The following is a 25,761-nucleotide window of genomic DNA, read 5'->3' as shown; positions in this document are numbered from 1 at the left end:
GTATACACATATATATATTAGGGCTGTCAAACGATTAAAACTTTTAATCGAGTTAATTACAGCTTAAAAATTAATTAATCGTAATTAATCACAATTAATCGCAATTCAAACCATCTATAAAATATGCCGTATTTTTCTGTAAATTATATATATATTCTGTAAAATAATTTGTTGGAATGGAAAGATAAAACACAAGATGGATATATACATTAAACATACGGTACATAAGGACTGTAGTGGGCATTTCACTCTACTGTCATTTAAATCTGTCTATGCTGTCCTCACTCCGAAGCGTCTACTTTTTCCAAAGCTAGACAGCTAGTGAACGACGCCTTAACAATCAGACTTCTTCCTTTTTCATCTGATTTATTAATAAAATGGCCTCAAACCACTGTCCTCTTTAGACCGTAGTGAAACTACAAAAAAAAAGTACACAAGCATTGCATTAGCAACAACGTTAGCTTAGCACGCTATACAGGTTCACTAAACATAAACAAAAGGCGTCTCATACAAAAAATATAACATTTCCCTTACTAACATAATATGTGCATTCTTTACAACAACCATACTTACGGACAAATCTTGTCCAAGGATCATATAAGCACAACATTACAACGTAGGCGTCAGCCCGAGACGTCGTGCAGCCATATTGAACTGGCAAGAAAGCAATAAACCATGTCGCAAAGCGACCACAAGAGTTCGCTGTTAGACAGCACAAAAAACCTTGCTGTAAAACTTACCAAAAGGCAGAATACTGTCTGAGCGGGACATGTGCGTTAATTGCGTCAAATATTTTAACGTGATTAATTTAAAAAATTAATTACCGTGCGTTAACGTGATAATTTTGACAGCCCTAATATATATATATATATATATATATATATATATATATATATATATATATATATATATATATATATATATATATATATATATATATATATATATATATATATATATATAAAATAGCCCTGTTTAAGTGACTTGCGCTATCTAATGTTGAAGGCTAAACCCAAGCTTGTTGTGTGGGCCATATTCAATGATATTTTCATAATCTGCTGCAGGCCAATAATAACTGCTAGGCCGGGGGGCGTAGTTTGAACAGCAATGTTTTCTATGCATGCTTTCACTCATATTTGGAATTTGGAGTTCTAATTTTGAATAATTTGACTTCCCAAATTATTAGAAACTCCCCATCGATAATAATAATTATAATAAGAAATCTACTGTGAAATGAATGGCTTTGTGTGCAAATGCTCGTCTAATTTGGCTTATTCTCAGCTACCAATCAGAGCATGGACTGATGCTGACGTCACGTGTCAAACGTGCGTGTGTGTGAGGCGAATGGGAATCACGACACGAGTGACGTTGCAGAAGAGGGGGCGGTAGGGAGGGCTGCAGCCGCTACTTAATTGGTGTGCCGTTGAGCTTTTGCTTCTTTCCCTTCATCATCATTATCATCCGTGTGAGGAAGGGGCTCCGAAGCCCTTCTGCTTTTGTTAACTAGTCCAGCTTTTTTCACTCTGGAGGTGACGGAGGAGCTTAGCTCTCGCGTCGGTAAGTCACGTGCACGTGTTAGTTTTTATAGGGTGTTAATGATGGGCGAGCATCGAGGCACGCATGCATGCGTTATAAGGCTTTTGACAGCTTTTCAGATAAAATGTTCACTTTTGAAAGTCGACAGCGGCCGGGAAGTACAAGAGATTAGAAACAGAGTGAGATTATTCACTTATTGGCCTCCGTTGACGGTGACAAACGTCCAATCCATTTTGACAGGGAGAGTGATACCAACGATTTTTTTTTGGTAATTAACTCATTGACTGCCATTGATATCGACATACCTTCGATCCATTTTGATAGGGATGGCAGGGAGCTATCGACGTTGGCCGTCTATGGACGTCAATGGCAGTGAAACATGATAACTCAATGCCTGACTTCCCAGTTGAAATGGATATGATGTCTATAAATGTCAATGGAAGCGAATGAATTAAGAGCTACATGCAACAACCTAAAAAACCCTTTGGTATAAGGATATTGCAAAAAGTAAAGAAATATTAATGTGTATATATAGACTAAACAAACTGCAGAACAGAAAAAAGAGAATGTCCAGCAAAAAAAAAAGAAAAAAAAAAGAGCTCAATTTATCACATAGGAGTATATTATTATTGGAGTTTATTATTATGAAAAAAAAAAGAGAGGCACTGTTTGACTAACTCCATCTAATGCTGACGCTGATAAGTGCAACAGAATGTGTAGGCTGAACTCAAGCTTCTTGTTTGGGCCAATATAAAACTAGGAAGCGGGTCGCAGTTTGGACTTTTACACACAAATACAAAAACACTCTTAAATGCCAAGTAAAACATAACTCGAGTGTCCTTTATAGATTATTTTTTCCATTAGATTAGCGTCGCTCAAAGTCGACATTATGTTGATAGTAGTCGACTGTAACACAAAGTAGTAATTCTAGTGCTGCAGCTATCGATTATTTTAGTAGTCGATTAATCGATGAACTAGTTTGTTCGAATAATAGAGTAATCGGATGAGGAACATAAAAAATTAAAATACCTGAACTGAACCTCAAACAGTATAAAAAATTTAAAAAAAATTGAGGATCTACGTACAACAAAATAACGACTGGCTAATTTACACAGCAAAAGTCCGCTAGCTTAAATGCTATGAAATGCTATTTTTTTTTTTTTTTTTTTTTTTACAATGCTCTTAACAAATGGTTCAAACACATATTCCCACAAAAATGGCTAAATATACCTATAAACTAAATTACGAATGCATTTAAAAAAAACATTAGCTTAAACAAAAACTGATCTTATGTTGGTCTTAACAGGGAGCAGCTGGATTCAGCAATGTGAAGTGAAATGAGTTATGTCAAATTCACTGTTGCCACTAGAGGGGAGTGTATCGACCCAAATCAATAAAACTAAATGCAAACTCTTTCAAAACAAACCATTACAACCCCACTTTAATTAAATGAATACTCAAAGCAGCAAAATTTAATTCGAATGGACTTAATCGATTAATCGCTGCACTAAGTGATTGTAATTTTTCGTCCTGCCAAACCGAAAAAAAATTTGACTGCCGTCACCATTTGTCGGTTGTGCAAAGGATGTAATCAAGAAACTATGGTTATGGGCTATCGGGTTATAAAACTGCACTGCCCCCTACTGGCAGAAATACTTCATTGTATCCACGTCACAGGAGTTAAATTTCCTCAGCAAAAAAATATGTTTGCAAAAAGTTTTCGTGCTCATAAATAACATTTGTACACTTACAAAAGATTTTTTGTGTCAGCAAAAATATTTTATGTGCGTGAAAATATTTTCTACGCTTGCAAAAATATTTTGTGCGTTGTTTTTTTTTCTTTGCACAAGTGCAACGTTTTTTTTTTTTTTTTTTTAATACGATTGTAATCGAGTCGTGCACGCAAATCTGTAATAGGTTGTGAACGGGGCCCTTAATCTGTCATTAGAGGCTATAATCTGAGACGCGCGCTTGCTCTCTGCTTGTTTTGCTTTCACAACTTTTGTCCTTGCGCGTGCGTGTACGTCAGACAGTACCGCGGTGGTGGTGCTGGCGCCGCCGGGCCACATGGACATGGAGCACTTTGACGACCGAGCTCAGCGTCAAGGAGACCGGGCCGGGTCGGCGTCCGGAGCCGCTGGGGCCACGGGGGCCGGGGCGCGCGTCAATGGCGTGCAGAGCCCGGCGCACAGCGCACAGTGGAGCCTGTTCCGCGCGCCGCGCAGCCTGAAGGACTTGAGCGCCGAGAAACGTGCCAAGAAGGTCCGCTTCTACCGCAACGGCGACCGCTTCTTCCACGGCATCGTGTACGCGGTGTCCACCGACCGATTCCGCACCTTCGACGCTCTGCTGGCCGACCTGACGCGCGCGCTCTGCGACAACGTCAACCTGCCGCAGGGCGTGCGCAACATCTACACGTTGGACGGCTCCGGACGCGTCGGAAGCATCGATCAGCTTGTTGAAGGTAAAAGTATGGGAGCGGCAAGGGCGTAGGTTTGGTCTCAACATATAGGGCCAATAACCTGTACATTTTTAATGGGGACGGGATATTAATGAAATAAAATAAAAATAATGAAAGATTATTGAATGGGTGTCAGAGCCATACAGTGCCTTGCAAAAATATTCGCCCCCCTTGAATCTTGCAACCTTTCGCCACATTTCAGGCTTCAAACATAAAGATATGAAATTTAATTTTTTTGTCAAGAATCAACAACAAGTGGGACACAGTCGTGAAGTGGAACAACATTTATTGGATAATTTAAACTTTTTTAACAAATAAAAAACTGAAAAGTGGGGCGTGCAATATTATTCGGCCCCTTTACTTTCAGTGCAGCAAACTCACTCCAGAAGTTCAGTGAGGATCTCTGAATGATCCAATGTTGTCCTAAATGACCGATGATGATAAATAGAATCCACATGTGTGTAATCAAGTCTCCGTATAAATGCACCTGCTCTGTGATAGTCTCAGGGTTCTGTTTAAAGTGCAGAGAGGATTATGAAAACCAAGGAACACACCAGGCAGGTCCGAGATACTGTTGTGGAGAAGTTTAAAGCCGGATTTGGATACAAAAAGATTTCCCAAGCTTTAAACATCTCAAGGAGCACTGTGCAAGCCATCATATTGAAATGGAAGGAGCATCAGACCACTGCAAATCTACCAAACTTTCTTCTCAAACAAGGAGAAAACTGATCAGAGATGCAGCCAAGAGGCCCATGATCACTCTGAATGAACTGCAGAGATCTACAGCTGAGGTGGGAGAGTCTGTCCATAGGACAACAATCAGTCGTACACTGCACAAATCTGGCCTTTATGGAAGAGTGGCAAGAAGAAAGCCATTTCTCAAAGATATCCATAAAAAGTCTCGTTTAAAGTTTGCCACAAGCCACCTGGGAGACACCAAACATGTGGAAGAAGGTGCTCTGGTCAGATGAAACCAAAATTGAACTTTTTGGCCACAATGCAAAACGATATGTTTGGCGTAAAAGCAACACAGCTCATCACCCTGAACACAACATCCCCACTGTCAAACATGGTGGTGGCAGCATCATGGTTTGGGCCTGCTTTTCTTCAGCAGGGACAGGGAAGATGGTTAAAATTGACGGGAAGATGGATGCAGCCAAATACAGGAACATTCTGGAAGAAAACCTGTTGGTATCTGCACAAGACCTGAGACTGGGACGGAGATTTAACTTCCAACAGGACAATGATCCAAAACATAAAGCCAAATCTACAATGGAATGGTTAAAAAATAAACGTATCCAGGTGTTAGAATGGCCATGTCAAAGTCCAGACCTGAATCCAATCGAGAATCTGTGGAAAGAGCTGAAGACTGCTGTTCACAAACACTCTCCATCCAACCTCACTGAGCTCGAGCTGTTTTGCAAGGAAGAATGGGCAAGAATGTCAGTCTCTCGATGTGCAAAATTGATAGAAACATACCCCAAGCGACTTGCAGCTGTAATTGGAGCAAAAGGTGGCGCTACAAAGTATTAACGCAAGGGGGCCGAATAATATTGCACGCCCCACTTTTCAGTTTTTTATTTGTTAAAAAAGTTTAAATTATCCAATAAATTTTGTTCCACTTCACGATTGTGTCCCATTTGTTGTTGATTCTTGACAAAAAATTAAAATTTTATATCTTTATGTTTGAAACCTGAAATGTGGCGAAAGATTGCAAGGTTCAAGGGGGCCACATACTTTTGCAAGGCACTGTATTTCTCGCAAATATGAACTTAATTGATAGGTGAAATGATCAAAGCAAAATAAATCTGTATTGATTTATACCACAATTTCAGACTTTCAACCTCTACTTTTCCCCCTCATTTTGAATCACATGGCTTATAGTCCAGTGCGGCTTACTTGTTGATTTATTTCGGTTAAAAGGTAACACTATCTTTGACATCGGTGTCATAAGACTGCCATAAAACTGTCATATTTATGACATGACCCTATCATGAGCATTAATGACATGAATTATGTGAATAATTCCATTTATTTCCAGATTGGATCTTTGCATCCATTCAAAAGTGAGATAATTTGCCGGATGACTCAAAATGATATCTATCATAGGCTTTCATTCATGCTCATGGTAGTGTCGTGCCATAATTAGGATGGACTTATGACAGTCTTATGGCACCACTGTCAAATAAAGTGTTACCAAATACCATAACTACCAATTAATAAAACAACTGGAACAGTAACTGAAGAAATAATTAGCACAGAACATGTAAGAACTGTAATGCTGCCATGCATGTTAGGAGACATGTTGGACAATAACAATGTTGACAACATGTGGCAGCAGAGGCTCCTTCTTACCAAGTACGATTAGGCTGCTAAATTTGCACAATTCTTGCACCTAGATGCGAAGCTGTCTGTAGCATTTTTAAATTGTAGTCTGTGTTATTTTATGTGTATGAGTTATCTGTTGTTGTGTTATCTGTATAGGCTTACCTGCTGTAAGATAAGTTTCCCCTTCTTAGGGGACAATAAACTTGAACTGAATTTAGTTGACTGTCTCCCCCAAGGGAACAGTAATGGCCAAATGAAACGTCTTGAAGGAATTGGCTCGAAGCTTCATGGTGGTTCATTTGATCTTTTGACAGTCTTACGATGCCGCTGTCAAATATAGTGTTAACGCTTGATATCTTTGGGTGTAAATATCCCATAATACAGTGAGGACAGCTGTGGCTTATAGGCCAGTGCAGCTTATCTATGAACAAATGCTGTTTTCGTGTCACATTTGGTGGGTGGCGGCTTATAGTCAGGTGCGCTTTATTGTCCAAAAATTATCGTACTAACTTTTATGTGAATTGGTTAGCATGATACAACGTTCGATTCAAACTTTTGTTTTCAAAAACTACTAAAGAAACATTTTGAAGTGAAAGTTCCTTTATTAAAAAAATGGGAAGCTATCCAAGAATGGGTCCATCTCTTGGGGACACTGGAGCACCCCTAGACTCAAACTAAAGTATTGTAATATAAAAGTGATTTTCGGGGGGGAAAAAAATCATGAAAACTCCCCCGAGATATCCAAGGACTGATATAGACCTGAGGCACCCCAGACTACCCCAAGACTCGAACCAAAGTACTCTCATGAAATTCTGATTTGCGATTTCATTTCAGATTTTTTTTTTCATGTCAGTTCATGTTCATGTGAGTGTCCCTCTGAAGTGGACCCATTCTTGGGACTTGCACTCTGAAGCCACTGCGTTGCATTACAGTAATCCCCATAATGCAAACAATGATCCAAATGAAGAATGGCTAGCTTGACTTCGTTGTTCCTTGTCGAGGCTGGCCTGATCGCAGTAGTTTTGTTAGCAAGTTCACACAGATTAATGCTATGCCAACTCTGATGCAGGTCAGACTTTCAGTAGTAAATTAGTGGTGTTTCCCCCCACCTTCACAACACTGACTTACTTACAGTGGCTGCTGCTGGCAGAAAAAAACTGCTAATATCCCTCCTCTTCAAAGGGGGTGGAGAAGGGGGGGGCTTAAGTCATCACCCAACCAAACCTGCTTTTAGGGGGAATAAAATATATACAGTGAGTGAAAAGGAATATATGTAAGTCAAAACATTATGAAAAGAATTCACTTAATAATGGTAATTCTATCCGTACAACATGAGAAGACAATCTAAATTACCTATATAATTGAAGTCATTATGTAATGCAAATAAGGTTGCGTAAAAATCGGTGGGGACAATTTAAGCATCCTGAAAGGTTGGTCGTGTTGTGTCCCCACCATTCCTATGCAAACCTGCAAACCTACGCCCTTGGTTCAAGAGCAACAATCTGCTGGGCAAGTTTGTCTGGCTGCCATTGAAAACGATAGATGTCCAATTCATTCAAACTTTATTCATTCAAAATGTTCTAGCTGTGAATGTTCATCTTTCGGTGCCATTAATGGCACTAGACGTCTAATCTAGTTTGACTGGGAGGGGTAAATGAACTAGGAGGGGTGAATGGTTCATTCATTCGCCCCTCCCAGTCAACTCCCAGTCAAAAAAAAAAAAAAAAAGTGCACATATATATATATATATATATATATATATATATATATATATATATATATATATATATATATATATATATATATATATATATATACTATGACAATACATTTATTACTTTACATAGTACTGACTTTCTTTATTTTCATAACTTTTATTACTCACTTTGTTGAGAATACATTCATTTTCATTTTGAATTATTTGATTATAATTTTATTACCTTGTTGTTAAAGTTAAATGGTTTTTGTATTTCATGCTAAAAAAATGAAAAAAACTTAAAAAAAAAAAAAAATCATTTAAAGCAACAATAAGTAGCTTTTGACTACTAGTTGAATGACGCCTCTATTATATCTTGAGGGGGTCTGTGTCTCTTTCACCGGCACTAATTAACTTTGAGGAGGGTGGCAGGAACCCTGCCACACGCACAAAAAAAAAACTACAAATGTGCTGACTGCTTTACGGGATACATCACTTCGCCTTTTCCCCATTCATTATAAAGACAAGAGTCGATGCGAATGCTTTCACGTGAATTCTGCAAAGATGGCAGAGCAACAAAAGAGGCAAAAAGTTTTGTCTGAGGAGGAAAGAAAAAGCTGGGCTTTCACTCCTTCACACAGCAGCTTGAAACAGAAATGTTATTTAATCCATCTTTAGGCGACCAGGCGATTCATTTTTGATTGATTGACTGCTTGATTGATCGATGATTTCACGACACTTTGTGGGTGTGCGCTGGTCCTCATGGAAAACGCAGTCTTCCTTAAAGTGCCTGTGACACAAAAAAGCATGTTTATTTCATAATACACGTGGTATTTTATGCCCCTGAATGATATGGACTGCTTGGATGTGTGTGGAAGCGATCGCTATTTTTATTTAGTTTTTTGAATCCCGCGCCATGAAAATGAGTGACTTCCGGCTTCGGTCTTGCATTGAGGAGGAGGGCGCTGTGACGTGTACGGTAGAAGACATCCTCTTCACGCTACAGTGTACTGTTGTGTATGAGGACGAAGGATTCAGCTGATTTTGCTGATTTTGATTATCACGCCAGCCAAACGGCTGCAGAAAAATCATTCTGTATGAGGGAGAGGCGTATGCGCCTTTTTGGAGTTTCAAAAGGTTCCCATTCACCGTGGATATTTACTGTGGGACCATTGGACTTACGAGGAAGTGAGTAAACATTTTGTTTTGTATTATGTCAAATACGAATACAGCAATTACAAAGTAAACACTACACACTTCCTTTAAATGAAGGACTACTTACGTTTGATCATTGATAGGCATGTAAAAAGCTCTCCTAATGCTCATTAGCAGCAGCACGTTAGCTGCACAACAACTCCAGCCACCCTCCTCCGGGGAACGAACTGTAAATTGCTCTCCGCCGGGCGGTTTGCCGATCCGCGAAGACAATCGACAACCGGGTCGTCATGTCAAATAATCCAGGATAGATATGAGTGATTTTCCGCTTCGAAGACTTTGAAACATCACTCGGTTCGGGTTAGCATGTCAGCTAGCTGTCACGCCTTCTGGTTTGTTTACATTCTCCGAAGCCGGGGAAGGGAAATGACATATGTCCGATTTAGGTGTCATAAAATATCGTTCGGGAGGTGCGACAGTAAAGGTGAAGTCGACAGTTTTGACCATTATGGAGTAATTTTGCCATGTCGTCCTGAATAAATGCATTTTTATTATTTCATATTCCATTCTGCACAAGACTGTTATTTGTCATGACCATGCCATTTATTTAGCAATTGGGGAAAATACTTGGATAAAAAAAAAATATCCTGTAAAAATATTGAAGTAAAGAGACAGAAACACTGACATTTTGCCGCTCTCTTCGTTGCGTTTTCCTCGTTGTGAATAGTTCCCCCTTGACGGGCTGACTGGTCCTTCTCAAGCCATTTATATAGCTATTGGGGAAAATACTTGGATAAAAAGAATATTCTGTAAAAATATTGGAGTAGAGAGAGACTGAAACAGACTGAAACAATGACATTTTGCGGCACTCTTCGTCGCGTTTTCCTCGTTCTGAATAATTCCCCCTCAATGGGCTGAATAGTAAAACCGATGAGCCCAGTCTAACGCTGACGTCATCCACCTGTTGGGGACGCTAAAGCCCTATAATGGCAGGCGTGGCTAACCGGCAGATTAAAAGACTAATTTCTCGTCATCTGTGCTTTGCTAAATTGGTCTATATAGTCGAATCGTCTCAAAATATGATTCTAATTCACATAATAATGCCATTTAAGACTTTTTTTCTCGTGTCATATGCTCTTTAAGGCAAAACACTACCGCTTTTGTCCACCGGCATCGCTAAAATCAACTAAAACTGAAAAATTAAAGTTTCTTTAATGTTTCTTTAAATGAGAGTTATGCAATCAAATTGAAAAATCAATTCCAAAATACTTTTATTTAAATATTATTGACTAAAACAAAATTGCTTATTTCCCCAATGTTGTGAATTCCATCACTTTGCACGCATTTGAATGAATATCGTAAACTGCATTTCAAGGAAAGCTCAAGTATCACAAACTACCATAGTAATAACCTGCAGACACGATTTAATTGAGCCTCCTAAGATTAATATCCAGTTTTCTAACACTGACGCCCCCTGCAGGCGAAAGCTACGTGTGCAGCTCCGTGGAATCTTACAAAAAGGTGGACTACAGCAAAAACGTCAACCCCAACTGGTCGGTGAACGTCAAAGCGTCAGGCACCGGCTCGGCCCGCGGGCCGCCATCGCTAGCTAGCGGTGTGCCGCCCGAGAGCCGCGACAACAAGGACTTTGTTCGGCCCAAGCTGGTGACAGTAGTCCGCAGCGGCATGAAGCCCCGCAAGGCCGTGCGAGTTCTGCTGAACAAGAAGACAGCGCACTCCTACGAGCAGGTGCTGACCGTCATCACCGATGCCATCAAGCTGGACTCGGGAGTTGTTAAAAAGATCTACACGCTGGAGGGGAAACTGGTGAGTCACACGGAACTCCTATAGCTCAAGGCCTTGGTGCATATCTTTTTATGATTCAAAAACACAGTTGAACTTTTTTTCAAATTTTATTCTTCAAAAAAAAATCTTTTATGGTTAGGACTCTTTTGCGTAAGAGATTATAACATCATTTTCAAAATATTTGGAAAGCTTTAATTCTTTTTTTAAACAAAATGTACATTTCTTATCGTATCCTCACCTTTTTTTCCCTCCCAAAATCTCATTTCCTTCTCGTGATATTTTGATGTCTTTGTAAGGTTTAAGATGTAAAAATTAGGCCCCTTGCAGACTTCTATCCCGGCAGGGGCGTTACCAGGTGGGGGGTGGGGGGTGGGCAGTGCCCACCCACAGACAAGCTCTGCCCACCCAAAGAAAACCCAAAGTATCCCATTCATATAGTACTGATGTGTTCTAAGATTTAACCGTTGCATTGTTACCTCCTCTTTCACCTTATTAAAAAAAAAAAAAAAAAGAAAAGTAAAAAAATGAAATGAAATGTTGATTTTGTTCCTAGGGGGCGCTACACACATTTACGCATATTTTTTGTTGTTGTTTTTTTTCATTTTATCAAAGTTTTCACCAGTTTTCACCCTTTGGTGAGTTTTGAAGCATTCTGAGGGGGTCAAATTAGGGCTCAAAGCGTCAGCAGGATAAAGAATGACTGCTAGGGGGCGCTACATAGTGTATTTTGAATTTTTCTTTACACGGTATCAAAGATTGCACCTGTCTTGACCTGCCTGCCGATTTTGGTGCATTTTGAAGCATTCTAAGGGGGTCAAATTGAGCTCAAAGGGGCTGCGGAACAAAGAATAACTATATTAACAATAATAAAACCGAGGAATCACAATAGGTTACTTAAAAAAACATTGTCACCTAAGTCAAATAAAATGAAATCAACTGTTATTTGTTTATATTAAAATCACAACAACAGTTACAGTGCCTTGCAAAAGTATTTGGCCCCCTTGAACCTTGCAACCTTTCGCCACATTTCAGGCTTCAAACATAAAGATATAAAATTTTAATTTTTTGTCAAGAATCAACAACAAGTGGGACACAATCGTGAAGTGGAACAAAATTTATTGGATAATTTAAACTTTTTTAACAAATAAAAAACTGAAAAGTGGGGCGTGCAATATTATTCGGCCCCCTTGCGTTAATACTTTGTAGCGCCACCAGGATCATTGTCCTGTTGGAAGATAAATCTGCGTCCCAGTCTCAGGTCTTGTGCAGATACCAACAGGTTTTCTTCCAGAATGTTCCTGTATTTGGCTGCATCCATCTTCCCGTCAATTTTAACCATCTTCCCTGTCCCTGCTGAAGAAAAGCAGGCCCAAACCATGATGCTGCCACCACCATGTTTGACAGTGGGGATGGTGTGTTCAGGGTGATGAGCTGTGTTGCTTTTACGCCAAACATATCGTTTTGCATTGTGGCCAAAAAGTTCAATTTTGGTTTCATCTGACCAGAGCACCTTCTTCCACATGTTTGGTGTGTCTCCCAGGAAGCTTGTGGCAAACTTTAAACGAGACTTTTTATGGATATCTTTGAGAAATGGCTTTCTTCTTGCCACTCTTCCATAATGACCAGATTTGTGCAGTGTACGACTGATTGTTGTCCTATGGACAGACTCTCCCACCTCAGCTGTAGATCTCTGCAGTTCATCCAGAGTGATCATGGGCCTCTTGGCTGCATCTCTGATCAGTTTTCTCCTTGTTTGAGAAGAAAGTTTGGAAGGACGGCCAGGTCATGGTAGATTTGCAGTAGTCTGATACTCCTTCCATTTCAATATGATGGCTTGCACAGTGCTCCTTGAGATGTTTAAAGCTTGGGAAATCTTTTTGTATCCGAATCCGGCTTTAAACTTCTCCACAACAGTATCTCGGACCTGCCTGGTGTGTTCCTTGGTTTTCATAATGCTCTCTGCACTTTAAACAGAACCCTGAGACTATCACAGAGCAGGTGCATTTATACGGAGACTTGATTACACACAGGTGGATTCTATTTATCATCATCGGTCATTTAGGACAACATTGGATCCTTCAGAGATCCTCACTGAACTTCTGGAGTGAGTTTGCTGCACTGAAAGTAAAGGGGCCGAATAATATTGCACGCCCCACTTTTCAGTTTTTTATTTGTTAAAAAAGTTTAAATTGTCCAATAAATGTTGTTCCACTTCACGATTGTGTCCCACTTGTTGTTGATTCTTGACAAAAAAATTAAATTTCATATCTTTATGTTTGAAGCCTGAAATTTGGCGAAAGGTTGCAAGATTCAAGGGGGCCGAATACTTTTGCAAGGCACTGTATCTCGAGGAGCAAAACATGTTTTAATGTGCAGTAGCCCTACGCTGGTTTCGACCTACTTGAGCATTGTAGCTTTTTTTTTCTTTTTTTTCCCCAGGTAAGACTAATGCCCACCCACACCTGGCATCCTGGTAACACCACTGTATCCCAGTAAATTAATCGTGTCATGACTTTTAGACATAGGGAGATATTCCAGGAATAAAGCGGGTTAGACACGTTCACTAACTTGTCCCGTGTTGCCGACTCGGCGCTCTCTGTGCGGCTGGCGCGATTTTGTAACCCAGACTTTACGTCATTTTTGGTCGGCATTGGCAACAAAATAAACCATACTGCCAAACATGGACGATGAACTATCTTCCTCAGCTTTACGATCCAGCAGCAATTTTATTTTTTTATGTTTTCTGTTTAATTTAGCTATTTCCAGCTTACCATGCCATGTTTGTTTACCGATTTTCGTCTTAACGGGAAGAAAGAGGAAATGACGATCGGCCCATCATGATATTTACGTCATCAGCCTTCATGCAGGGAAAGTCCCGTACATTATACCATGACGCGACTCAGTTAATGTCAGCGTCATCTCCGTGTCAGTCGACACATAAGGTCTGCCCATTTAAATCTCGGGATTTAAACGGTGTTCAGGTGTGTGTGAAATAAGCCTGTCACACAGTAAATAAAAATGAGGTCGGTAATTTTCCCGGCTGTGATTTATCGCTGTGTGCATGCGCGCATACATACTTTGGTATGTGTGCTGCACACGTGTGTGTGCTGCGTGCATTTGGAGCACGCGCGTGTTGATTGCATATGACACTCCAGTTCCTTTGACAGATGTTTATTGGTCATCAACACACTGTAGAATTAAACTTTAGACGTACAAAATAAGGAAACACATCTATAGGAAACACTGTAAAACATTAGCATTGCCACATTGTACTTCCAGGAAACATTTCAAAGTAAAAGCAGGTCATGTTCAACATGTAAATAAAGATTTCTGGAGTTAAATTTCACATACACAGTTGATAATTAAACACAGTTAAAATGACACCCATTTTGAAAAATCTGATTGGCAATGAATAATTTGGCTTCAAATGCGCACTATGCAGGACAAGCTGACAGTCATTTTGAACTAGATACATTTTGAAACTTTTCTTAGTTTCCCATAAAAAATGAATGGGCAAGTTTTTAAAACCGTACATTATTTCAAATAAATTTTCTGTGTGACTTTTATGCCCCTCGCTGTTCCGGAATTTTTGATGCCCAAATTGTGTGTTTTGTTCAAAAATTAAAGTGAATACATTTTGAAACTTTTTTTTTCTCATTAAAAATGAATGGGCAAGTTTTTGTCAAATTTCCGGTGAACCGTAAATTTATTCCAAATTCTGTATACAACTTTTATGCCCCTCACCGTAATTTGGTCAAAAATTGTAGGACAAGATACATTTTGAAAATTGCTTTTTTTTCCGGAAAATTGCCGTTTGCGGCGCAACGGAAAATCTTTCGGGTCCGTTTGAAAAAACGCCATCGTCGTGCGAAAATTTCGGACGTGTCGATACTGGAACGGTGCCGGTCGGTCAAGCAGTTTGGGTTGGGCAGCGCACCGAAGGAATCCCATTCAAAAAAAAAAAAAAGAATAACACACAATAAACACTTTTGATGGGCTCGGATTGGCAGTAAACAAAAATGGTGTTGGGTTTCTCACCTATTTCATATTCTACACTTAGCTTGATTTCAAATTAAACATACGTATGTATGTGTTGTTGTTTTTTTTTTATTTAAAATATTGAGTATTTTTATTATAGTTTTTGTTTTATTTAAGAATAACAATTTACTTCATTTGAATGAATGATTAGGATTAATTGTCACTACACTAGTGGTTTAATTGGATTTTTAAAAAATGACAATAAAATCGCAAATCGGCAATAATTTATGAGACACTATATCGCCTACTAAAATTTGTTATCGCGACAGGCCTCGTGTGAAAGGGGCTTTAGTTTTGCACTGATACCATTTTTTTTGTTGTTGCTCCCAATTCCAATACATTCCTGTGTGATGCCGATACTGTACTGATGCCACGATTTTTAAAAAAATACAAAACGTTTTTTTTTTTTTTTTTTTTTTTTTAATTCTAAATGACTGCATACTCACTTGGATGTAAATAATTGCTACTATGGCTTGGGCAGACAAACTTATTGTCTGCAATTGATGGCGCTAGACGTCCAATCCATTTGAAGCGGCAGGGCTGGTAGTTGTTCATTCCCCCGTCCCAGTCAAAATTATTTTTTTTTTTTCGGGGGGTGGGGGTACTCTTTTTGTAATAGCTTTACTTTAGAAGCATTTGATTTTAAAGGTTTACTCCTGTAAAATAACTTTTCGCTTAATCTACATGGTAAAAAACAACAACTACATTCTCATTTTTCTTCATCTCATGCTATTACTAATTATTTGTCTGACTCCTATGTCACAACACATCCAAAAGTGGGGATGCTACTGTTTTCCCTCTGAGCATTTGGTGTTATTTTCCTAACGCTGACGGGCGTCACATCCCGTCTGACCTCGCAATCCATTTAACGATCGGCCGTGATTAACCCAGCGGGACGTCGCTCCAGATTCCTGATCGGATCGGAGCGTCGTCCAAAAAAACACGTTACTTTCTTTGAGAAGCCTCCTACATGAGATCTCAAGTCACACTTTTTCCTCCTGACGCCTGCTAGTTCTCCGGTTGCCACGGGTTACGGTCGTCTTGGAGATTACACAATAAACTCCCCTCCTCTCTCTTTGCAAGTAAGGCTATTATGGCGTTGCTATATTTAGCCAATCTGTCGATTGGGCCACGGGGCATGGCAACACGCGAACTGCCCAGGCTGGGTGCACTCTTTTTTTTGGGGTGGGGGCTGAAAGGATACCAAAGATCACGAAAGCACAACGGACAAATAGGAGATTAGTTTAAACCGCAGTGAAATGTGCTTAATCCGCGTTGTAATCGCAACGACAACAGCCTGGTTTATGCGGAAGAAATAAATACGCCTCTCTCATGGCTTTAATATGAGCATTGCAGTTTTTGCTTATCGTCATCAGTCAAATATTTTGACAGCAAGACGATAACAGGATCAAATTTTGATTTTAAAAAAAAATGTATATGTATTTCTAATCCATTTCGACTTGGAATGCTGGTAGCAATCGTTCGATCCCAATCAAATTGGATATGATGTTGATCGCCGCCAATGGCAGCGAAATATGATTACTCAATGCCAGCAATCCCGGTTGCAATGGATTCGATTTCAATTACTGTCAATGGCAGTGAATGAGTTGAGTTCAATTTAAAGCAACACTAGGGAGTTTTCAATCTTTATAAAATTTTCATAACATTTGTGATGATAAGTTGACTGACTACTAGTTGAATGACCTCTGTTATGACCTGAGGGGATCTGTATCGCTTTCACTGGCACTAATTAACTTTGAGGAGGGTGGCAGGAACCCTGCCACACAAAAAAGCTGCAAATGTGCTGACTGCTTTACGGCATAAATTCATATAGTATTGTTTAGCCACAACTGGATTCATTACCTAACCACTATTCATCCTTCACACAGCCGGTGGAAACAGAAATGTCATTCAATCTAACTGCAGGTGACCGTCAGATCAGGATTTTACAACACTGTGCGCTTAACTGCAGGCGACCGGCAGATCAGGATTTTACAACACTGTGCGCTGGTCCTCATGGGAAATGCAGTCTTCCTAAAGGCAAAACACTACTGCTTTTGTCCACATGCGCCGCTAAAATCGACCCAAACTGAAAGTTCCGTAGTGTTGCTTTAAAGGCGAAGTTCAGAATTTTTGACATTAGGCTTAATCTTCGAGTTACCGGGGGTTTAATTAGTGGGTGTAGTCAGGGCTGTCAACAGACTTGCAGGGGCCCGGGGACAAGAGACCATTATAAGGCCTCCCTACCCCATGCCTGCCACCGGCTTGTCACGATAACATTGCCAGTACTTTTAACGCTTTGCAAGCAATGACAGTATAAATTTTCAAATTATTTAATTTGAGATGGACAGTTAAATTTAACAGACCGTAATGTGATGTGACACAATATAAACAAACAATTTCCTTGCCTGGTACACCAGACTCACCGCTGTTCCAGCTATTGAGTCTGGCCACCATTCAGCGGATACAATTTCCAGGGCGGAGCAAGCCACAGCAAACAGACAGCGGAGCGGACCAATCAGCGACGGGTAGACGTGATGTTAGTAAAACGACGAGGGCAGGACGAGGGACTTGCGCGCGGAAGTAAACATACGAGGAGAGCGGAGTTTATTCAACATGGCTAGCGCGAGACAGACTGTTGTCAATGACTCGTGTCGATGTGTTTCTGGTAATTTAAAACTGATTTTACCGTGGATTGGAACATATTCTCGGCTCTCCTGTTCACCATCTGTGTTGTTGTGGCGACGACTTCCGACGCGCAAGAGTGACGTTGCTCGTTAAGAACACGTCACGCAAATAAACGAATCTGATTTGTCGATTGATTTTGTACCTGCTCGAGAGGCCGTTAACTGGCTGGTTCCCTGACTTTTCTCTCAGTGTTTGAAAAATACAGGGAGAACAGTCTGGCCGTGCCAGGCAAACAATTTCCATCTATTGTCCCATGTAGGCTACAATACAATACAACTGAGAGTGCTATGCCTGCCTGCTAAGCAACAAAACAGTATAACTAAACATCCTGTGCCTGCCCCCTCCACATACCTGTGGTTATCAAGCCCTCAAACAGTGATCCGCCAAGATTTTTTTGACAGCAAAGTCATTTATAACATCATTAAAATCCAGTTTTGAGCAAGCTCACGCTCAATGGAGGGCATGGCTTGGTTGTTAAGCCTGCCCTGTGATATGGTGGAGCGTAGGTAGTTTTCTATTTTCATTTTACTGAAGGCTCACTTTCCTCCAGCTACATTCACTGGCAAAGACAAGTAAATGCGTAGCAGTGTGCTACGCGTGTGCATGTGTGCAACAGTGTGCTTCGTAGTTATTAGCGTTTGCTATAATACACAGTGGGATGTAAACCCAAGATAAATCCAGCCACCGGACCCGAGTTTGTTCAGCCTCGCTCACCTGCTCCCCACAGACCAACACATATCTCTGATCTCCCATCACCTTCTCTCTCCTTGGCTCAAAACGAGCAGCATGTCTTGTCATACCGCCGCTCAATAGGCTACAAAAGGTCGGTGACAGACTCGAATCGGGCTTTGGTCATGGTGATTGCTAATGTAAACATTCAGTGTTAGCGGCTGTTGTTCACATACCGACATCACCGTCCACAGCCAACTCTAGCCCTAATTCTCTGGCTTCTTGTCCCCCTTTTAAAAACTTTTTTTCTCGTTCACCTCTGTGGTCTTTGTCTTTTCTTTTCTGCGCACCAGATTTATGACGACTCGCCATGTATAGAGTTTATGACAATGACAGATTTTAAGTTCCCGCTTCAGGGCATTACATAGTGTAGCCTTGAGTGCGCCAGAGCGGGGTCAAACCATTCTCTGCTAAGACAGAGTGGGTGGGGCGTTGTGCAAAAAAAGGAAAAAATATTTATTTGAAATATTTAATATGTTAAAGTTTTTAAGTATATATCGAGTAGAACATAATATTTAATCAGACAATGATTTAGATTAAAAAAAATATGTGAATGTAAAGTAAAATAAATTAAGGGTCATTCAGTTAGTTAAACAACAAATGCGAGAATTGGAGCTGGACACGTTTTCAGGATCTCAATATCTCGATGCATAGCGACTACGAAGAAAGCTCAGGTCGATGCATTCAGTAAGTGAACACCAGGTCTGTCAATATCCTTTTTTATTGGTGTTCTCAGGCGGTACCATTGGTCTTGCTAGCTTAGCCACTCCGGAGCCCTGAAACTAATAAATAACTAACAAACTGCACGGAATATGTTGAAATCAACTTCATCAACTAATTAAACCCCCCACTAATTTGAAGACTAAGCCTATTGCCAAAAATTCTGAACTTCCGCTTTAACACTTAATTATTTTAATTTTGCATTAACTTATTGTATCACTTTAAGTTAATATAGAGTAATATATTATGAATATGATAAATTAATTAAATTAACATTAATTTACTTATTATATATAACGTGATTAATCGCAATTAATCTTACAGTAAATTATTTTAATCGTGCAGTAATTTAATGCATCACTTTGATGGAAATAGATGTCTAATCCATTTGAATTCTGAGGCCTGGCAGCAATCAATGTTTGCTGCCAGCTTTCAATGGGACACAATGAGCTAATGTACTTTGTTACATTATTCATATGGCAGTATATTTTAAAATAAAAATCTGCCAACTACTGCTTTTGAATTCATCAGTGTGTCGATTAATGGCAATGAATCTCACACGATTAAAATCAGAAACCATTGCCCTGCCCTAATATTTCTATTTACACTACCTGAGACAAACTTTGCAGAAGAGAAAATGTCAAGCAACAGTCAAGATAATCACACCAAGATAGCTCAATTTATCACATTGAATGACCAAGTTTATTGATGTAAACAAAATATTCAAACGCAATTTGTTTAAAACCTTATTTTGTGCTGCACAAATGATTTGCAAAAAAAGGGATTTTTGATTTTTTTGGTTTTGCTTCATTGAAACCACCGCTGTGCTAATAATAACCCTTTTACATGGATTTATTGTTGAGATTCAAATTGAGGGAAAAAAACATTTGCTTATTCTTTTTTCCCCTCAGTACATCCCTGAGGTATCGGATCCTACTCGATATTGGCAGATTCTTAAAAACATGTAACTCGCACTCAAGGGCGAAGGGTGGTCTCAACATTGGTAGGGACGATATAATAGCATAACTTGCATGTACACATTTTGCTCGGGACGGGACATTAATAAAACCAAACAGTTTGGGTGAACAGGGGTCAGGGCTACATTTCTCATGAATATGAACCTAATTAATTGATATGCTAAATCAGGGGTGCTCATTATGAATGAAATGTTTATTGTCATCGTCTTCGGTATCATTGACAGTTACAAAATGTGGAATAATTTGCCCGAAGAAAGAAAGAAACCGAAGTCAGACAAAGGCAGACGGGAAAAGCATATGCTTATCAATACCCGTACCCCTACAGCCAGGGACGCAAAGTCAAACATGGTAGAGTTGCATACATCACATTACATGAACTTTTCTTTTCGTTTTTTGTCCTTTTTCACTTATATTATCTTCCCAAAAGTTATTGATTGCCATGGCACTTGCAATATTGTCGATTAGAGTAGGTTCATTGGATAGGTTGATTTTCAAGTTAGTGTAGGGAGGGATGGCTGAGGGTGTCATGGAGGCCCACGTCCGCTGCAATCCGCTCAGGCATATGGGCCTCCATTTTCCCCAGGCATCCTCCGCATGTCCAGACGTGAAGGTGTTGGCCGGACATGGCCGTTGAGTTGGTGTAGGTCGCATTGTAGAGAAGATTCTGTCCAATGAGCTTAGCGTCCAGTCAAGCAGCTCCATTTCCAGCGAACATTGAAAGCACACAGGTGGCACTTACACTTGCGGATTTGTGATCTGAGTTCGCTACAGGGCATATCTTCAGGGCATACAATGTTATGTCTTAGTCTCTGTCCTTGACATTCAATCATCTTTTTGTTGTGGGAACATTTTGTTGTGGATGTGTGTGTGCCAGTGGAGTTATGTGTTATTTTGGTTCGAGTAGCGACTCAGAAGGGTTTCCTTATAGATCTTTTTGAAGTAACTAAATGCGTCGATAATTACGTCGATCATGATGGACCACTTGACGCTAGTGTGGGTAGCTCACGGCACCCCCCCCCCCCACCAAAAAGAGATGATTTTTTTTTTTTTTATGTACATAGTTACTTATATAATTATGTTGTGTGTTTGTTGTTTTGTGTGAGCAACATATGAGGTCATGCAGCACCCAATTCTCTCTAAGCAGCTTGGTCACGTTTTTCTGGTTCTATAGTTTCCAGCCGAATTAACTACATTTCTCACAGTTTAATTAAACGTTAACAGTAGAAAACACAAACAGAAGGACACTTTTCTCTAAGCAGCTTTCTACTCGAGTTTTGCAGGTTAGCAAGTTCACACAGTTTAATGTTATGCTAACTCTGATGCAGGTTGGACTTTCAGTAGGAAAATTGGTGGTGTGTTTCCCACCTCCACAACATTGTCGTCTTCTTAAACTACTTACCGTGGCTGCTGCTGGCTGAAAAAAACTTGTAATACTCCTCGTCTTCGAAGGGGGCGGAGGAGGAAGCATGTTGTCGACATGTATTTCTGTTGGGGCTGTATCAGCATGAGTGTGCGTATGTCGGGGGTGGGTCAAGTCGTCAGCCAATCAAACGTGCGTTTGAGGGGGGACATTTTTCAATTAATAATGATAGGGTCAATTCTATCCTTACAAGATATGGGAAGACAATCTAATTTACCCGTATAGCTGAACTCATTATATAATGCATATAAGGCTGCTTAAAGGTTGATGAGGACAATTTGAGCATTCTGAAAAGTTGATAGTGTTATGTCCCTACCGTCCCTATGCAAACCTACACCCTTCCTTGCACTCATATGTGATCGGGACATCCCTAGTAATTACTGAAGTGCACACCAAAATCTGTTTACTTGGTGGGTGCGCGTGTTTCAGAAGTAGGTTTTTGGGTTGCTGCTTGTGACGTGACGTCCCGGCAGAACCGATGAGTCCAAGGAGAGAAAGTGAGATGACGTCCAAACGCTAAAACGGCTCGCTCATCTCTGCGTTCATTAACCTCTTTTAATGAGGAAACACAGTCGAGCTCAATTGAGATTTTTATGCAAGTCTACTTGTGATACACTATGCGACAAAATTTCATGCAGCCAAGTGCCTCTACCAAATTTAATTTTGTTTGTGCCAAGTTGTGAAATTGGCTGTTGTTGAGAATAATACAGCTGCTGCATGCCAAAATGACAGTCTTCCTGTGTCAATTTGGCTATAGCACTTTCAGACATTTTTCTGTGACTATTCGTGATAGACACGCCTAACAAATGTTATCATTTATTATTATTAAAGTTGTTGTGAAACTGGCTTAAGTAGATTAATTTTTAATCATTTGGGCAAGAGTTGCTTCTTCTAGCTTTTTCTGCTATGACTTCTCGAGACTTTTTTGTGGGACTACTCGAAAAAGACCCCCCCCCCCCCCCCAATTTAATTCGGGTAACGGAAAGTGGCCCGAGGCGCTGAATTTTTTAATATACATTATAAAAACTGACCTTTTGAAATGTACTTTTTTGAACAGTTTGAAACCAAACTTCATGTGTCTCTCGCAGATTGGCATCTTGTTACTTTTTTATGAGTTTACTCATTATAGACATGTCTACCAATTTTGATGAAGCTAGTGAAACTCTCTTGAGAGGCTGAATTTTCAGAGACGCTGGTAGCACCTGATACCTGATTCCCTCACTAGCGCCCCTCTGAGGCTCCTGGTTTCACATTCCGCTTGTAATCCGAGCGAGAAGATATCCGGTTCCTTCTCCGTCAGGGTCCTCGTGCCATGGTTGCCAAGCAACAGCCGTTTGTTCGACTGTACTGAACTGTGCGTGTATGTGTGTGTGTGTGTGTGTCAGGCTGGTTCTGATCAAGAAGATAGACAAGCTGTAAGTGGCTTACAGAGCACAGCCATGGCTCCACTATTAATACTGTGGTAAGCTGTGTTTCGACACCCACACACACACTTGAGCCTTGAATCACGCACATTAAGGCACGGAGGGCTACACACACACATAATTATGTCAGACCCCAGCTGTCATCCTTGAGTCAGACACACATACAGAACTAGAACTGTTTGTAGAAGTGGCTTGCTTGTTTTATACATTTTTGGATGACAATGACGGTGCTAGACGTCCAATTCATTTTGACTGGAAGGGGCGAATGAACGTACGTTGTATGAATGAACTAGGGCTGCAGCTATCGATTATTTTAGTAGTCAATTAATTAATGAACTAGTTAGTTTCGAGTTATTGGATAATGAACATAAAAAATTAAAATACCAGAGATGAGCCTCAAATGGTATAAAATAAATAAATAAATAAGGACCTAAGTAGAACAGAAGAACAATTGGCTAACGTACATAGCAACAGTCCGCTATCTTAAATGCTATAAAATGCTAACTTTTTTTTTCTTACGATGCTCTGAACAAATGGTTTAAACACATATTCCTATATCAAAATGGCTAAACATACCAATAAACTAAATTACGAATGCATTAAAAAAATCATTAGCTCAAACAAAAGTTGGGCTTATGTTGGTCTTAACAGTGAGCAGCTGGATTCTTTTTCGCGGTCAATGGTGAGCAGAGCCCGCCGGGATAGTGAAAAACCGTGAAGTAGCGCAGAATTTTTTTTTTATGTGTGTGTTCAATACATTAAGAGATACGTATAAGACATGTTTTTTCACTTTTTTGCCCAGAGTATAATTAAAAAAATATGTATGTATATATTTTAATAAATGTTGTTTTAAGCACGTCAAATGTAATAATTATGATAAGTTTTAAACATGTGACTGTCCCACCAAATTATTTTTAAACAAGAATAACGTAGTAGCAGAAAAATGCTTGGCTTTATTAAATGCTTCACTGAATAAGTCTTAAATCCGCTTGGAGTTGCTCACTTACACACTATGAGTTGCCACAGCAACTGTTTAACAAGTTAAACGATGATTGATGCACGCGGCGCTTCAGATGATCAAACACATTCATCTGTCAATCATCGTTAACTTTAATAAACAACTCCAGTGCATGTGAATAAAGAGCAGGGACAGGGAGGAAGCGAGAGGGAGACTGCACGGGACAGCTCATCTGTATTTTATTTTTTTTTAAATTGAAAAAAAATCCGCGATGGACTGGGGGCGCGAAGTTTGAAGTGCGAGGGATCACTGTATATCATATTCACTGTTGCCCCTAGAAAAGGCAAACACTTTTCACGTTTCAACGCCACTTTAATTAAACAAATACTTAAAGCTGCAAAATTAAATTCGAATCTTTTTTCTAATTGAATTACTCGAGTTAATTAATTAATCATTGCAGCACTAGAATGAACGTATGTTCATTAGTCCCTCCCAGTCAAAATGAATTGGGTGTCTAGCATTATCTGTGACAGGTAAAACTAGAGATGCCATGATTAGTTGACTATTCAATTAGCAAATGAACCATCATCTATTTTGACAGTAAATTAACCACTTTAGAGACACTGTTGACGTAAAATTCTTTTTTGCCTCTATATAACACATCCCCCAATCCCCCACCCCAATTTTTCCCCTTTAAAAAGTATGGGAAACAGTAATTATTGTATTTTTAAATGTATTTAAATTTTTAAAAGAAGGAAAAACGTGAATATTCTCATATGTATAATAGGGGTGTGCCATCTTAGGCACCCCACGATTCGATTACAATTCAGGGGGCTACGATTCAATTCTTGAACGATGATCACGGTATTGACGATGATAACGGTTATCACGATTATCGACGCATCGTACATTACTAATGAATAAAGTAGACAAACAAATTTTTGTCCATTTTTTATTTAAAATATTCTAATGATTCAACAGGAACGATGGAAACATGCCCGTACAACAAAAAGCTGCCCTTAAACTCCCTTTTTATTTATTTATTTTTACAAGAAAGTGCAAAAACATTAACCATTTTAAGGGGAGGACTTATTTCTCTCAACAATACAATTAAATTTACACTGGTGGAATGAATTCCACATTTTCTGGAAACAAAGTGTCTTTAGAAATAAGACTTCTTTCATCCAATATACTTTGTTTTCACAGATTTCTGTACTATTTCGCATGTTTGTAGTGTTACCGCTGTACTTAATCATGGTTTTACACGTTCTGCATTTGAAATACACGATAGCGAATTAGCTAATTAGCTTAGCGCTTGGCGCTAACTATTAACACCTCAAAACCAACAACAATAAAGGCTAAACAGTACAAGAGGGTTCATGTACTCACCTCTTATAGACGCACACGGGTCTTAGCAACACACTTAGGACATTTTACAATTGCCGTGACTTGAAACTACTGGTGGACATCTGAAAGACAATGAGCAACGAACTAGCTTTCTTCCCCTCTTGCTCTAGAAAATAACCATGCGGTCGCACGCTTCTTTGCCTGTCTGTCTCATACACAAATTTATTTTCCAGTCTTTTGAAAAAGGGCAAATCTCTCACTCAATTACATGCAGCATCCATTATAACGTTGTGCGTGCGTCCGTTAAAGGAGTCCAGTTGGCAGACGTGTCTTGAATTTCGTTCAGCTACGAGCGGCTGTCATAATGTTATGTGGGAAAATCATCATTTTTTAATCGTAATCGAATCGTCATGTGTCGAATCGCGATGCATGTAATAATCGATTTTTTGGAACTCCTCTAATGTAGGCTATAAACAAT

General features: G+C 39.7%; 1 protein-coding gene across 2 annotated transcripts in view; it reads left to right on the top strand.

Annotated features, from left to right (window-relative positions):
- The first annotated feature begins 1,386 nt into the window (after positions 1-1,386).
- Positions 1,387-25,761, top strand: part of LOC130906457 (serine/threonine-protein kinase DCLK1-like) — a 69,070-nt gene continuing 44,695 nt past the window's right edge. Inside the window, exons 1-3 of one of the 2 annotated variants that reach the window (XM_057820823.1) lie at positions 1,387-1,557; positions 3,566-4,000; positions 10,657-11,003. In XM_057820823.1, the coding sequence (XP_057676806.1) occupies positions 3,604-4,000; positions 10,657-11,003 (744 nt within the window). In that variant the 5' untranslated portion in view covers positions 1,387-1,557; positions 3,566-3,603. Of the gene's footprint in view, positions 1,558-3,565; positions 4,001-10,656; positions 11,004-25,761 lie in introns of those variants that run through there. The other variant, XM_057820824.1, reaches the window with a different exon arrangement.

Source organism: Corythoichthys intestinalis, chromosome 18 (genome assembly GCF_030265065.1).
Source record: "Corythoichthys intestinalis isolate RoL2023-P3 chromosome 18, ASM3026506v1, whole genome shotgun sequence".
NCBI classification, from domain to species: Eukaryota; Metazoa; Chordata; class Actinopteri; order Syngnathiformes; family Syngnathidae; genus Corythoichthys; species Corythoichthys intestinalis.
Note: the sequence above shows the minus strand (reverse complement) of the source record. Positions and strands in the feature narration are given on the sequence as shown.